The 14,488-nt window shown below is 39.4% G+C and overlaps 1 protein-coding gene across 6 annotated transcripts in view; it reads left to right on the forward strand.

Moving 5' to 3' along the window:
- SHQ1 (SHQ1, H/ACA ribonucleoprotein assembly factor) overlaps positions 1-14,488 on the forward strand; it is a 138,080-nt gene that overhangs the window by 42,974 nt on the left and 80,618 nt on the right. For all 6 annotated transcript variants that reach the window (XR_010747265.1, XR_010747264.1, XR_010747263.1 and 3 more), the window contains one exon: positions 14,232-14,359. Coding sequence is in view for 1 of the 6 variants with exons in the window: in XM_066352145.1 (XP_066208242.1) it covers positions 14,232-14,359 (128 nt within the window). In the remaining 5 variants the exon portion in view is untranslated. The remainder of the gene's footprint in view (positions 1-14,231; positions 14,360-14,488) is intronic.

Genomic DNA, 14,488 nt, shown 5'->3' on the forward strand with positions numbered 1-14,488 from the left:
GATATTTTGTTGAGAATTTTACCTGTGTTCATCAGGTATATTAGCCTATAGCAGTGCTTCCCAACCTTTTTTGTGCCATGCCCCACCTTAACCTTTCTAAAATTTTTATGTCCCCCCCTATGTAACATACATAATTTTTAACATTAAAAAATTAATTTGTTCACTTAATAAACATAAATGATAGGTTCTAGGAAGAAATCACTATGAAATTGTTAACAAAACAAAGTAAGTAAAATTTCAAAACATATAATGAAAAACAGAAATTTAAATTCCAAATAATTTTAATACAGATTTTTCTATATTAATTTATTATTTTAATTTAGTGTGATCCTTGTGCTTGATGCTTGCTGCACAGAGATTTTATATTAGGTTCCAATTTGGTTAGCTTTAGTCTCAAGTCTCCACGTTGTGTTATATCCAGCCGATTTCTTTTTTTTACCAGTAAATCATTTACAGCACTAAATCCACATTCAGCTAAAAATGAAGATGGAAACGGTAGCAATAGCATTCTTGCACATTCGGTTGAATTTGGGTATTTGATTTCTGTTTCCTCACAAAGCCATGCCATCGCTCCTTTGATACTAAATAAAGCTTTAACTGACTCATCATTTTGCAATTCTGCGAGTTCTTCTTGATACTGCATATTTGATATATCATCCACTAACATTGGCTACATCATCCATGTTGGGAAATCAATTTGTTTTAAATCAGAAAATCTTTCTTTTAAATCAGCCGATAGAATATTCAAATGATTGACAATAACAAGTAAAGCGGTATCAGTTACTTCCCATTTTTGGAGCCAATGAAACTGTTTAAAGTTTTTGTTGTTAATATGTTTCTGACATAACTCAATATTGGTAATGAAACCAAATATCTTTGCTTTTGCATCGACAAGAGTTTTATTTGTTCCTTGAAGTTGCTTATTTAATATATTTAGTTCTTCAAAGATATCGGCTAAATAACTCACAAATGCTTTACCATCTATTGTTAACAGATACTTCATTTCAGGTTTGTCACTTAAAAAATCACTAAGAGTATCAAACGGTTCCATAAATCTTTTCAAACAGTTTCCTTTAGATAGCCATCTTACTTCAGTATGAAGTAAAAGTCTCACATGGTCTTCATTTTGTTCTTCACAAAATAGCTTGAAAAGATGCTCACATTTGGCACTAGCTTTAATAGCATTAACACACTTTATTACTGTATGTAATACTTCATTCAGAACAGGTGAGATGTTTTTAGCTACCAAGTTTTCCCTATGAATAACACAATGTACAAGAATCATTTCTGGATTCGCATCTTTCATCAATTTTAAGCAGCCATTTTTCTTGCCCATCATATTGGGAGCACCATCTGCAGCACAAGATGTTATATTTTTCATTGGTATATCATTGACATCTAAGTAGTTTTTTAGCTTATTATATATATCTTTGGAGGTAGTGATGCTTTCTAATCTTTTACAGAAACAACATTTCTTCAGCAAAATGTCCTTTATCAATATATCTTTTGTAAGTTATCAATACTGCCTCACTGTCTCTCAAAGTTGACTCATCCATTTGCAAGGAGAATTTTCTTGTTTTCAGCTTTTCAATAAGTTGTTTTTCAATATCCTCACTCATTTCGTCTATTCTTCTGCTAACAGTATTGTCACTGAGTGGCATAGCTTTTACATCTTTGTCATCTTTTTCAAGAACCGTTTTAAGAAATGGTGATATTGATGGTTTTATTAAATTCTCTCCTATAGTGTGATTTTCTCCAGTTTTAGTGATGAATAAAGAAATTTGATAACTAGCCTCAAGAACACGATTATTAGTTGAAGTATGAGCAGTAAATAGAGACTTTAATGTTCTTTTTTCAAAATTTTTCTTTAAAGTTTTAAAGTAACTCAAATCTGAATTAATATGAGCACTATGTTTCGCCTTCAAATGCGCCTCAAGACGACCTCGTTTCATTGATTCGTTGGTCAAGCATTGCTGGCATAAAAGACAAAAAGGAATCCGCTCATTGTGAACAGCGGGTATGAACCCAAATTTTAAATATTCCTCCAAATATTGACGAGTTTTTTTCTTGCTTGCACCACTCATTTTACTATGAGCTATAAGAAATAAAAATAAGATCAATTAAAAACTAATATTAAAATATGTGTTAAATTATATTCAATGTGACATAGAGTAAACGTATACTAAAAATTCATATTTATTTAAATGTATATAACACATTTACTACACTACCACCACAAATCAAAAGGTATCTATGTTTTTTCCACTTGACAAAATTTTCTAGAAAGTTATGCTTCTAAAATTAAAATTGTTGTGCATGCACTATTATAGCCCCAATAATATTTATAAAATATTAGTGCTTTCTAGCCCCGATGCAAGAAGTACTTAATAAAGAGTTTAATATTGATAAAAATAAAATCAAATACTTACCAATTATATCTATACAATATATATATGTATATTTATTAAATCAACGAGCTTTTACAACAGTTTTGACTGACACTTATTTCAAATTATTTCACTACAGAAGTTGCGATGGGGCAAGTAGGTGAGAATAACTGCGTTGTTTAGCGAGTTTTTAAAACGTCCGCGGTGAACCCAGGACGAAGTTTACTTGACGACGCCAATCACCCAGTTGATATTTTGGTCTTGTCAAACGAAATTATACTTAATAATTATTTACCGCAATTATTTAAGAATTGCATTTTTTGTTAAATTTGACACCAATATCTAGCATTGCATTTAAATGGCCCGGGGCGATAGAGTTCAAGTCCTGTCGAGTCCATTTTCATATTGCCCCCCTGTGGGGCATGGGCCCCACGTTGGGAAACACAGGCCTATAGTTTTCTTTGTAGTTACTTTACTTGGTTTTGGAATGAGGATCGTGCTTGCATCATAAAAGGATCTCGGAAGTCTTTCCTCCTCTTGAATTTTTTGAAACACCTTAAGATGTATAGGTGTTCTTTAAATGTTTGATAAAATTTGCCTGTAAAGCCATCCTGTCCAGGACTTCTGTTTACTTAGAGTTTTTTGATAACTGTTTCAATTTCATTTGCTGTATTTAGACTGTTTAGGTTTTCTGATTCTTCTAGATTGAGTTTTGGAAGATTGTATATTTCTAGGAATTTATCTATTTCTCCTACTTTGTCCAGTTTTATGGCATATATTTTCTTACAATCCTTTGTATTTCTGTAGTGTCAGTTGTTCCTTCTCCACTAGTTTTATTTATTTGAGTCCTCTCTCTTTTTTCCTTGATGAGTCTGGTTAAAGGTTCGTCAGTCTTGTTTACATTTTCAAAGAACCAGCTCTTGGTTTCATTGATCTTTTGTATTATGTTTTTATCCTCTATGTCATTTATTTCTACTCTAATCTTTATTATTTCCTTTCTTCTTTCTCTGGGCTTTATTTGTTGTTCTTTCAGATGCAGGGTTATGCTTTTTCTTGCTTCTTAAGATATGCTTGTAATGCTATGAACTTTCCTCTCAAGACTGCTTTTGCTGCCTGACCTGTGGTGGTGCAGTGGATAAAGCCTCGACCTGGAAATGCTGAGGTCGCCGGTTCGAAACCCTGGGCTTGCCTGGTCAAGGCACATATGGGAGTTGATGCTTCCAGCTCTTCCCTCCTTCTCTCTCTCTGTCTCTCTCTCACCCTTTCTCTCTCCTCTCTAAAATAAAAAAAAAAAAGACTGCTTTTGCTATGTACCATAAATTTTGAGTTATTGTATATTCATTTTGATTTGTTTACAGGAAATTTTGTATTTCTTCCTTGATCTCGTTGTTAACCCATTTTTTTTTTTAATAACATGCTATTTAGCCTCCAAGTGTTTGAATGTTTTTCGGGTTTTTTTTTATTGTAGTTGATTTTTAGTTTCATGTCATTGTGATCGGAGAATATGCTTGATATGATTTCAATCTTAAATTTATTGTGATTTGTTTTGTGTCCTAACATGGTCTATCCTAGAGAATATATCATGATTACTTGTAAAGAATGTATATTCTTCTGTTTTGGGGTGAAAGGTTCTGACGATATTAGTTATATCCAGTTGATCCTAGTATGTCATTTAAGGCCACTGTGTCTTTGTTAATTTTCTGTCTGGAGGATTTACCCATTGAAATTAGTGGGGTATTAAAATCCCCAACTGTTAATAGTATTGCTGTCAATCTTGCCCTTTATGTCCATCAGAATCTGCTTTATATATTTAGGCACATAAATATTTACAATGGTTTTATGTTCCTGTTGGATTGCTTCTTTTATCATTATGTAGTGACCTTATTTTTCCCTTTAAATCTTTAAAGTCTATTTTTTCAGAATAAAATATTGCTACTCCACCTTTTTTTTTTTTTATAGCCATGGCCACCATCACAGCTGCCTGGCCCATGCAGGTTCGCATTTGATGTGAACAGACGGTAATGAAACAATGGAGCCAAGAACTGGTGGGCCATTAGCTTTTTTTTTTTTTAGATTTTATTTATTCATTATAGAGAGGGGACAGAGAGAGAGAGAGAGAGAGAGAGAGAGAGAGAGGGAGAGAAAAGGGGGGAGGAGCAGGAAGCATCAACTCCCATATGTGCCTTGACCAGGCAAGCCCAGGGTTTGAACTGGCAACCTCGGCGTTTCCAGGTTGACGCTTTATCCACTGTGCCACCACAGTTCAGGCCTACTCCACCTTTTTTTTATTTCCATAGAATACTATTTTCCATCCCTTCACTTTTAGTCTGTGTCTTTTGTTCTGAGGTGGGTCTGTTGTAGACAGCATATGTATGAGTCCTGTTTTCTTATCTATGCAACTACCCTATGTCTTTTTTTTTTTTTTTTTTTGTATTTTTCTGAAGTTGGAAACGGGAGGCAGTCAGACAGACTCCCGCATGCGCCCAACCGGGATCCACCCGGCATGCCCACCAGGGGGCGATGCTGTGCCCATCTGGGCCGTTGCTCTGTTGCATCCAGAGCCATTCTAGCACCTGAGGCAGAGGCCACAGAGCCATCCTCAGCACCTGGGCCATCTTTGCTCCAATGGAACCTTGGCTGAGGGAGGGGAAGAGAGTGACAGAGAGGAAGGAGAGGGGGAGGGGTGGAGAAGAAGATGGGTGCTTCTCCTGTGTGTCCTGGCTGGGAATCAAACCCAGGACTCCTGCATGCCAGGCCGATGCTCTATCACTGAGCCAACCAGCCAGGGCTACCCTATGTCTTTTGTTTGGAGCATTTAAACCATTTACATATAAGGTTGTTTAATGTACTAACTTATTGCCATTTTATTCTTTAAGTCTACAATCCTCTTTTTGTTGATTTCTTTTTTTTCTTTGCTCTTTTTACAGCAGGCCCCTTAACATTTTTTGCAGTATTGGTTTGGTTGTAATAGATTCCTTGAGGTTTTTTTTGTGTGTGTCTGCAAAGCTTTTTATTTCTCCTTCAATTTTAAACAATAGCCTTGGTGGATAAAGTAGTCTTGGTTATAGGTTCTTGTTTTGCATCACTTTGAATATTTCTTGCCAATCCATTCTGGTCTCAAGTGTTTTTCTTGAGAAGTGGGATGTCCCTTTTATGGGGGCTCCTCTATAGGCAATTAACTGCTTTTCTCTTGCAGCTTTTAGTATTCTTTCCTTGTCTCTTATCTTTGGCATTTTAATTATGATGTGTCTTGGTGTAGGCCTCCTTGAGTTCCTCTTTAATGGGACTCTCTGTGCTTCTTGAGCTTGTGAGACTTTTTTTCTTCATCAATTTAGGGAAATTTTAAGCTATGATTTCTTCAAACAGGTTCTTTATCCTTTGTTCATTCTCTTCTCCATCTGGAATCCCTATGGTGCGGATGTAGATGTTGTTTTCTGTTCATGTTGTCACAGAGGTCTTTTAGAGTTTCTCGTCTTTCTGTGCCTTTTTCATTTTGCTGCTCTGCTTCTGTGCTTATGTTTATCTTGTCTTCTAAATCTCTGATTTAATCATCTCATTCATCCAGCTTGCTGTTAATTCCTTCCAGTACAGTCTTCATTTCTGATATTATATTTTTCATTTCTGACTGGTTCTTTTTTATGATTTCAATGACCTTTTTGATGCTTGCTTTCTCTTTATTTAGGTGCTAATTATGACCATCCATTTTTTCTCTAAGATTCTTGAGTGTCCTAAAAATTATTATTTTAAACTCGGCATCTTTTAGTTTAGTTCTTTCATTTTATTTAGTTCTCTTTCTGGGGATTTCTCTTGTTGATTCATTTGGTTTGCCTTTCTTTGTCTGCCCATTTTGTCGGTGTATTAATTAGGTAGGGCTGTCTGACTGAAATTTTTGTGGTGTCTGTGAGGAAGATGTGCTCAGTGTTAACTGCCCTCCAGGCCATCTGTTTTCTTTCCTCTCGGAATGCTTATTGAAGGTAGTATTTTCCTTTCTGTTTATGTGAGTATTGAATGCAGTTGGCCTTTTGTGGGTATGGTTATTCCTTCAGGGTGGCTGTCTCTAAGGGTCAACCTTGATCATGTGTATTACACACTGTGCAGTGTCTGTCCTGTGGGTATATTTATTCTCCACACTGTCTGGTGTCTGTTAGACTTCTCCTTTTGGTGTGCTGCTTGTGTAGTTAGCTGAGTCTAGGGTTGCTGCTGTCTGCCACCCACTACTAGTTGTGTTGGCTCTAAATCTTCTACGGTTGGCATCAGCCATTGTTTATAACCTGCTTTGGGATACCTGTCTACAGCTGGTGCTTTTTTTGCTTTGTGCGTTTTCTGTGCCTGGGTAGTGTAGGAGGTACCAACCTGTGTATAAGAACCAGGTTTCTACTGTTTAGAGATGATAGCAGCTTCGTAAAAGCCCCAAGGTTTGTACAATATGCCTCCACTTTTCAGCTGTTCCACCACCTCTTGTAGCTGCCTGGTCTTTTGACAGAATCTTCTGTAAAGATACCCTGGTTTCAGGGAGGAAGACTGAGAGAGTCCTTTCCTGGGGCTGATTGTGCCCTCCAAGAAAGTGGCTAAGCCCCTTGACCAGACCCAACTATATGCTCACAGGGACCCACAGTTTAAATGTCCATGCTCCAAGCCTTTCTCCTCCCTGTGGAATCTATCTCAGTAGGGCAGGATATCTAGCACCCAGGCTGGCTGACTGTGAAGCTGCACCTTGTCCAATACAAATGAGTCTCTGTGCCCATGCTGATCACAGAGAGTGGAACTCGTCTCAGCTGGGCCAGGTGTGAGGAGCTCTTCCTTAGGATACCACTCTAGCAAAGGTTATTAGGTCTTGTACTGATGTTTTCCACAGCTGGTCACTGGATATGCCAGCCCTGGGCCTCCCTGGCAGAAACCTGGCACAGACCAGAGGGAGACACTGCCCGTGACTGGCCCTCAGCAACCTTCTTTGAGCTACAGCCAATCCAGAGTTTGTGGCTGCCTCTGCTGGGCCCAGGTGCTCATAGAAATACAAAGCTGCATGCTAAGGTTGGCTTTTATCCACACTGGGCCTGGGGGAAGGTCTGCTTCAAAGGCCAAGGTTCCTTAAGTTTCTCCTCCTGCAGCCTCTGTCTCCTGGCCGCTTTTTAAGCTGACCAGTAATAAAACCTCTGGTAGAGTCTAGAGCCTCTGGTTATTCATGGATTAGGAAGGGTGGTTGGTGTGACTCCACCCTTTTAGCCCCAGGTGTCAATCTGTCCAGACTTTTTTCACAGACCTCAGTAGGGAGTGGCTCCAGGAACCTGGTTGTTGTGGCCTCTGAGACGCAGTGGTGTGGTCTGCCCACATTCTGAACAGTTTCTAGTAAGTCTCATGTGAGGTGGAAGCACCAGTCTTAGACTCAGATGTTTGAGGGTTGGAGCTCCAGCCTGAACAGCAGAAAACTGAGTCACTGACATGTGCCCTGCCTCCTGGCTTCTTAGCATGACTCTGTCACCATGACTGGGGCAGTAGAGACTCCTGAGGGCAGAGTAGTTGCTTTTCCCCAGGCTTATGCTGCTCAGAGGGGGCTGCTCCGCCCAGGAAAGATAGCAACTGCAATATTGGAGAATAACTCAACATAGGAGTTCTGGTGGCTGTCCTCCACAGTGTCTCTTCCTCAGCCTCCAACTTTATACTCTCCTCACGGAACTCCAGTCCTCTCAGCCCTCCCTCCGCTGGAGGTCCAGGTAAGTGGCTGTGAATGAGATTTTCTGTGCTGGCACTTTAAGATAAAGTCTGCGTCTCTGAATCTCCATCTGTTTCTCACAGACAGAAATCCTGGCTGTTTTCACTGTCAGATGTTATGTGGGTGCCTCTTTTAGGCTCTAGGGCTCAAGGGTGGGGCTCCGGGCCTGGGACTGAGGACCCACACCGCTCAGGGCGACCCTCCCCACAGTTAGAGTCCTTTCAGACCCTCCACCCCACTCACTCCTGGGAACCAGCAGCCATTTCCGCATCTCCGCCCTTCCTACCAGTCTTGCTGTGGCTTGTTCTGTGATCCTTGGTTCTGTGATTGCTTTGTTTAGTCCAAAAGTTGGTTTTTCAAGATGATTATTATTAAGTTGTAATCCAGTGTGGTCCTGGGAGTTCGCAGTTGAAAGGTCCGCCTACTCCATGCTGTGTTGGAATTTCTTATCTTTGTTAGGACTGGGCAGGCTCCACTGTCACTCCATGGTGCTCTTTCTTCCATTCTGGCAGGGGAAGCCCTTCTCAGTGTTACTGTGTTACATCTCATCTTTTAAAAAATATTGTTTATGTGTTTATGGTTTTCATTAAATTGTGGAATCCTGAAAGGCGGAGAATAAGTCTTGCCAATCTTTATGTCTCTGATCTGCTTGCACATAGAGGGTACTCAGTGAATGCTTGTTTAATTCAATAGCATTTAAAAACTTGAAAATAATTTGTTGTGGAAAGTAGACTACCATCCAGCTTCAAGTCTATTTATAAAACTTTTAAATCATGGACACTGTAAAAATCACTGTATAAGTGATACTTTACCCCAAATAATCCCTTAAATCATTAGTTCTCAAACTTTTTGAAATCGGGGCACATTTAAAATCCTACAAATAATTGTAGGCACCCTATATTCAAATTTCTGAGAGATATGTTATAATAAGTCAAATATTAAAGAAAAAAATATAAAATCCAAGTGTGCTTTTATGGTAATTAAATGAAATAAATATGACAAAATTATTTATTCTGACATTAAAAAACTTTTATGTTACATTTTTTGTTATGCTTTTTAGAATTTGTAAAAAAGGGGTTAAAAATTAAAAAATGGCAAAAAGTTATCTTTTTATATATATAGATACATTCTTAGTAAGATTTAGTAAATTCGGCAGGTCCCAGCACGAATGTGTTAAGTTTTTTCATTCTTGTGTTTATGAGAAACATGAGCCTGATGTGTCCTAGCAATTTCTTCAATGTTTGGGCATATATTTGAAAGGCAAATTCTCATTTCCTTATCAATACATTGGTAGAATTCCTCTCTTTTTACCCTTAATTATGTTGAGTGCAGAAAACCCCCGGCCCTGGCCGGTTGGCTCAGCGGTAGAGCGTCGGCCTGGCGTGTGAGGGACCCAGGTTCGATTCTCGGCCAGGGCACATAGGAGAAGCGCCCATTTGCTTCTCCACCCCCCCTCCTTCCTCTCTGTCTCTCTCTTCCCCTCCCGCAGCCAAGGCTCCATTGGAGCAAAGATGGCCCGGGCGCTGGGGATGGCTCCTTGGCCTCTGCCCCAGGCGCTAGAGTGGCTCTGGTCGTGGCAGAGCGACGCCCCGGAGGGGCAGAGCATCGCCCCCTGGTGGGCAGAGCTTCTCCCCTGGTGGGCGTGCCGGGTGGATCCCGGTCGGGCGCGCCGGGTGGATCCCGGTCGAGCGCATACGGGAGTCTGTCTGACTGTCTCTCCCGGTTTCCAGCTTCAGAAAAATACAAAAAAAAAAAAAAAAAAAAAAGAAAACCCCCACCATACATATCATCTTAACTTGATACCAAACAAAGGATAGAAGAAACTTGCCTCCAGTCTTTCCAGGAAACATGGAAGCAATCTAGCACCAAAGCTTAACAGCCGCCTGACCTGTGGTGGCACAGTGGATAAAGCGTCGACCTGGAAATGCTGAGGTTGCCGGTTCGAAACCCTGGGCTTGCCTGGTCAAGGCACATATGGGAGTTGATGCTTCCAGCTCCTCCCCCCTTCTCTCTCTCTGTCTCTCCTCTCTCTCTGTCTCTCCCTCTCCTGTCTAAAATGAATAAATAAAAAATAAAAAAAAATTAAAAAAAAAAAAAAAAAAGCTTAACAGCCTTTTGCAACCTAATCAGGCAAGTGAGTTGGGGGGTTGGGCACACTGTCAGTTTACAGCCAGTTCCCCATACCTCTGTCCCCCAAAAAATCTAAACTCCAAAAGCCCTGTTGGTTTTTTGGTCCCCAACAGGCACATATTATCTGGAATACCATAGGGCACACTTGGAAATCTTTTTTTTTTGTATTTTTTTGAAGCTGGAAACGGGGAGAGACAGTCAGACAGACTCCCGAATTCGCCCCACCGGGATCCACCCGGCATGCCCACCAGGGGCGAGGCTTTGCCCACCAGGGGGCGATGCTCTGCCCCTCCGGGGTGTTGCTCTGCCCCGACCAGAGCCACTCTAGCGCCTGGGGCAGAGGCCAAGGAGCCATCCCCAGCGCCCGGGCCATCTTTGCTCCAATGGAGCCTTGGCTGCGGGAGGGGAAGAGAGAGACAGAGAGGAAGGAGGGGGGTTGGGGGGTGGAGAAGCAAATGGGCGCTTCTCCTATGTGCCCTGGCCGGGAATCGAACCCGGGTCCCCTGCACGCCAGGCCGACGCTCTACTGCTGAGCCAACCGGCCAGGGCCTGGAAATCTTCTAGGGCACACCAGTGTACCCTGGCGCACACTTTGAGAACCACTGTCTTAAATATTCTGAAAATTTGAGGGGCAAGGGAAGGGGAGTGAAGTTGTCAAAAATACTGTCCTATGGAGCCAATCTTTTTTTTACTATTTTTTCTCCTAGGGGGAAATAAAGCACTTCTTTAGATGGTCTCTTCTATTTTTGCATGAAATGTCCTTGACTCTTTAGTGTCCAAGGCTCTTATTGCTCACTCTGACAGCTTTTCCTGAGCAATTTTGGCCTTGTCTATTGGACAAGTTTCTGCCTTTCCTAGAAAAACAGCTTATACTCAGCCTGTTTTAAGCAGAAGTCATTATCTCTCTTGTCATGTTTGTTAACATCCATGTTTCTGTCTCAACAAAGGTCACTGTTGTCCACTGCATTTTTGAGGCCAAAATTCTGGGAATCAACTTTGACTCCTGGCTCCTTTAACATCCCGAGGATTCTAGCTTCTAACTATATGACAGATATATCCACTTTTACTCCTTGTCCATTTCAAGGCCACCATTATTTCTCTTCCTTCAGGTCCCTTTTAACCATTTTCTAGGTGGCAGTGAGAGTGATGTTTCTGAAACACACTGATGTCAGTTCCCTATACAAAAGCTTTTAAGTATTCAATTGTTCTTAGGGATAAAAATCCTGTAGGTCATTGTTACCACAATCATTATTTTCAGCTATTCTCAACTTGTTTTTCTTAAATATACCTTATTTCCTAGCCTTTCTAACTGTTCTTTCAATCAAGATTATTTTCTCTCACCTCTCCTAATCTGTTTAATGCTTAATTATTATTCAGCTGTTCACTTAGATATTATTTGCTTCAGGGATCTTGCCTGTCATCCCAATTTCATTTTGCCATAACATTTGTCATAGCACTTATAGTGGGTTGTAATTGTTTGACTCTCCTGTGAGACTGTAAGTTCCGTGAGCGGCAAGACTCCCTGTGTCTTGTTAGCCGTGTAATATAGCAGCCATGAAATAATGCCCAACATGGAGCTTGGAACATGGCACAAAGTTAATACCTTTGTTGACTTTTTTAGCATTTTACTACTTTTTGTTTTTGTTTTTGTTTTTTGTGACAGAGACAGAAGGAGACAGAGAGGGAAGGATAGGGACAGACAGACAGGAAGGGAGAGAGATGAGAAGCATCAGTTCTTCGTTGCGGCTCCTTAGTTGTTCATTGATTGCTTTCTCATATGTGCCTTGACAGGGGTGGGGGTGGGGTTAGGGTGGCTACAGCAGAACAAGTGACCCCTTGCTCAAGCCAGCAACCTTGGGCTTCAAGCCAGCGACCATGGGGTCATATCTATGATCTCACGCTCAAGCCAGCGACCTCAGGGTTTCAAACTTGGGTCCTATGTGTCCCAGTATGATGCTCTATCCACTGCACTACTGCCTAGTTGGCCTAATTATTCTTATTGTTCATCTTTTTTTTTTTAATAAATTTTTATTAATGGTAATGGGATGACATTAATAAATCAGGGTACATATATTCAAAGAAAACATGTCTAGGTTATTTTGTCATTAAATTATGTTGCATACCCCTCGCCCAAAGTCAGATTGTCCTTCGCCACCCTCTATCTAGTTCTCTGTGCCCCTCCCCCTAACTCTCCCCCTGTCCTCCCTCCCCCCACCCCTGGTAACCACCACACTCTTGTCCATGTCTCTTAGTCTCATTTTTATGTTCCACCAATGTATTTGTTCATCTTTTTTGAAAATCATTTTCTAGAAAAAGTTTACATTCTGATTAGTGGATGAAAATCTATAGTAGAACATCAAATCAAAAGAGTTTTTTTTTTATTAAAAACATTTAAATTACAGTTGAAATTCAATATTAAATTAGTTTCAAGTAAACAAAATAGTGGTTAGACAGACAATTTACAGAAGGATTCCCCAATATTAACCATTTTCTACTTGACACCATACACAGGTATTACAATATTAATGACTAGATTCCCTGTGCTGAACTTTACATCTCTGTGACTATTTTGTAACTACCAATTTGTACCTCTTAAATCCCTTTACCTTTTTAATTCAATTCCCCTTCCCATCTGGCAACCATCAGTTTCAATTTTCCTTCACTTTAAAAATGATAGCTAATAAGAAACTCTTTATGGGATTAATTTATAAGGCAACTAGTTCATCTTAGTCTCACATGCTTTGTGCTGCACCTGACCAAAATTGATACTGAGAATTATTGTTTCAGGATAATTGCTTTTCAGTTTTTTCAATATGTACTTTATTTTCTCAAGCATAAAAACAGAATGCATATGTTAGTTGATAGATTGGATTCTGGAGGAAGACTTAAGTGGGTCCAAATCCTGGCCATAATTCTTAATGATTTTTTTACTGTGGTCATGATGTGCAGCTTTTCTGACCCTTAGTTTCCACCCATGTAGACTGGGTAGGGAGTATTCCTTGCTCATGGGGATGGTGTGAGGATTTAAAAAAAATAATGAGCAAGAAGCACTTAATGCAGTGTTAGACACATACAAAGAACTTGTTATCTGTGACATTTCTAATTTTAAAAAGATTTCAGTATCTCAGTTGAAAAAAAAGTATTGAAGGTCATAAAACTATCAGCTAGAAAATTCAATTTATCAATAAAACCAATCCCTTGAGTTTCTAATTCACTAAAATATAAATGAACTTTTCATCATGAGTTATATTTTTTGTCAGTCTTCCCCAAAATACCAATTTCCAACTTAGAATGCAGGACAGCATATTTTCTGAATAAGTGTCCTTCAAGAGTATATTTTAAATATAGCAGTTACATTTCCAGTTAAAACTGAGCAAGTGAAGTGTAGGAAAATGAATTTCCTTTTGTTTACAAAGGTTGCTTTTATCTTTTTCAGTAGTTTTAAATTTAGGACCTATTAAGATTAACATAGCTAAATAAAACAGATTGTATCTTGGTAGAAAATATGAGTGCACATGCTAAACAGTGGAGTGTGTGTGTAGCTGTGTGTGGATATTTAGTATCTTAAAGTTTCTATTCATATGCTTATTTTTCATTGTTGGTGGAATTAAAGGATTCTTTTCTTTATTGTAACTAACTTTACCCAAATGTATATTTGCAAACCTCTCACCAGTGGGTAGGCTCCCAACCATTGTTTGTTTGTTTCACTTTGTCCCACACCAGTGCAGTCAGGGGATGGGACTTGAGGGTAAGACTCGTCTTCTGTATGCCTTCCACTTGAGATCATAAATATCAAATGTCCTTTTAGTCATGTTTACTTTTCATTTTATGATTTTTATTAACCACAAAGAAAGTAAATGCAGTGCTCTGTCTTTCCTTGAAATGTACTCTGGATTAATCTATATTAATGTAGTGCAAATGTAATGTTATAAAATTTTAAAAAATGAAAACCAGCCTAGTTCTGTATTATGAGACCCCCTGACATTGAATGTTTTTTTCCCCAGAGCTGACTTTTTTGAAGATGAGGCTGTTGAACAGGTTTTGAAGTATAATCCTTGGTGGACTGTTACATATTCAAAAATGATGGCCTCTGTGGGAAAGAGTCAGGAGCAAGAAAGTCATGCTACATTAGGTAAGAAACTTATAAATAGGCTTGTTTGTTTATCCTCATAGAGTAAAAATACTATTTTGTTTTGCTAATTTTGGAAATGGATCCTTCAACATGGGCTGAAAAATGCCACTCAATAATTAGACTTCTTTG

Source organism: Saccopteryx leptura, chromosome 10 (genome assembly GCF_036850995.1).
Source record: "Saccopteryx leptura isolate mSacLep1 chromosome 10, mSacLep1_pri_phased_curated, whole genome shotgun sequence".
Classification (NCBI taxonomy): domain Eukaryota; kingdom Metazoa; phylum Chordata; class Mammalia; order Chiroptera; family Emballonuridae; genus Saccopteryx; species Saccopteryx leptura.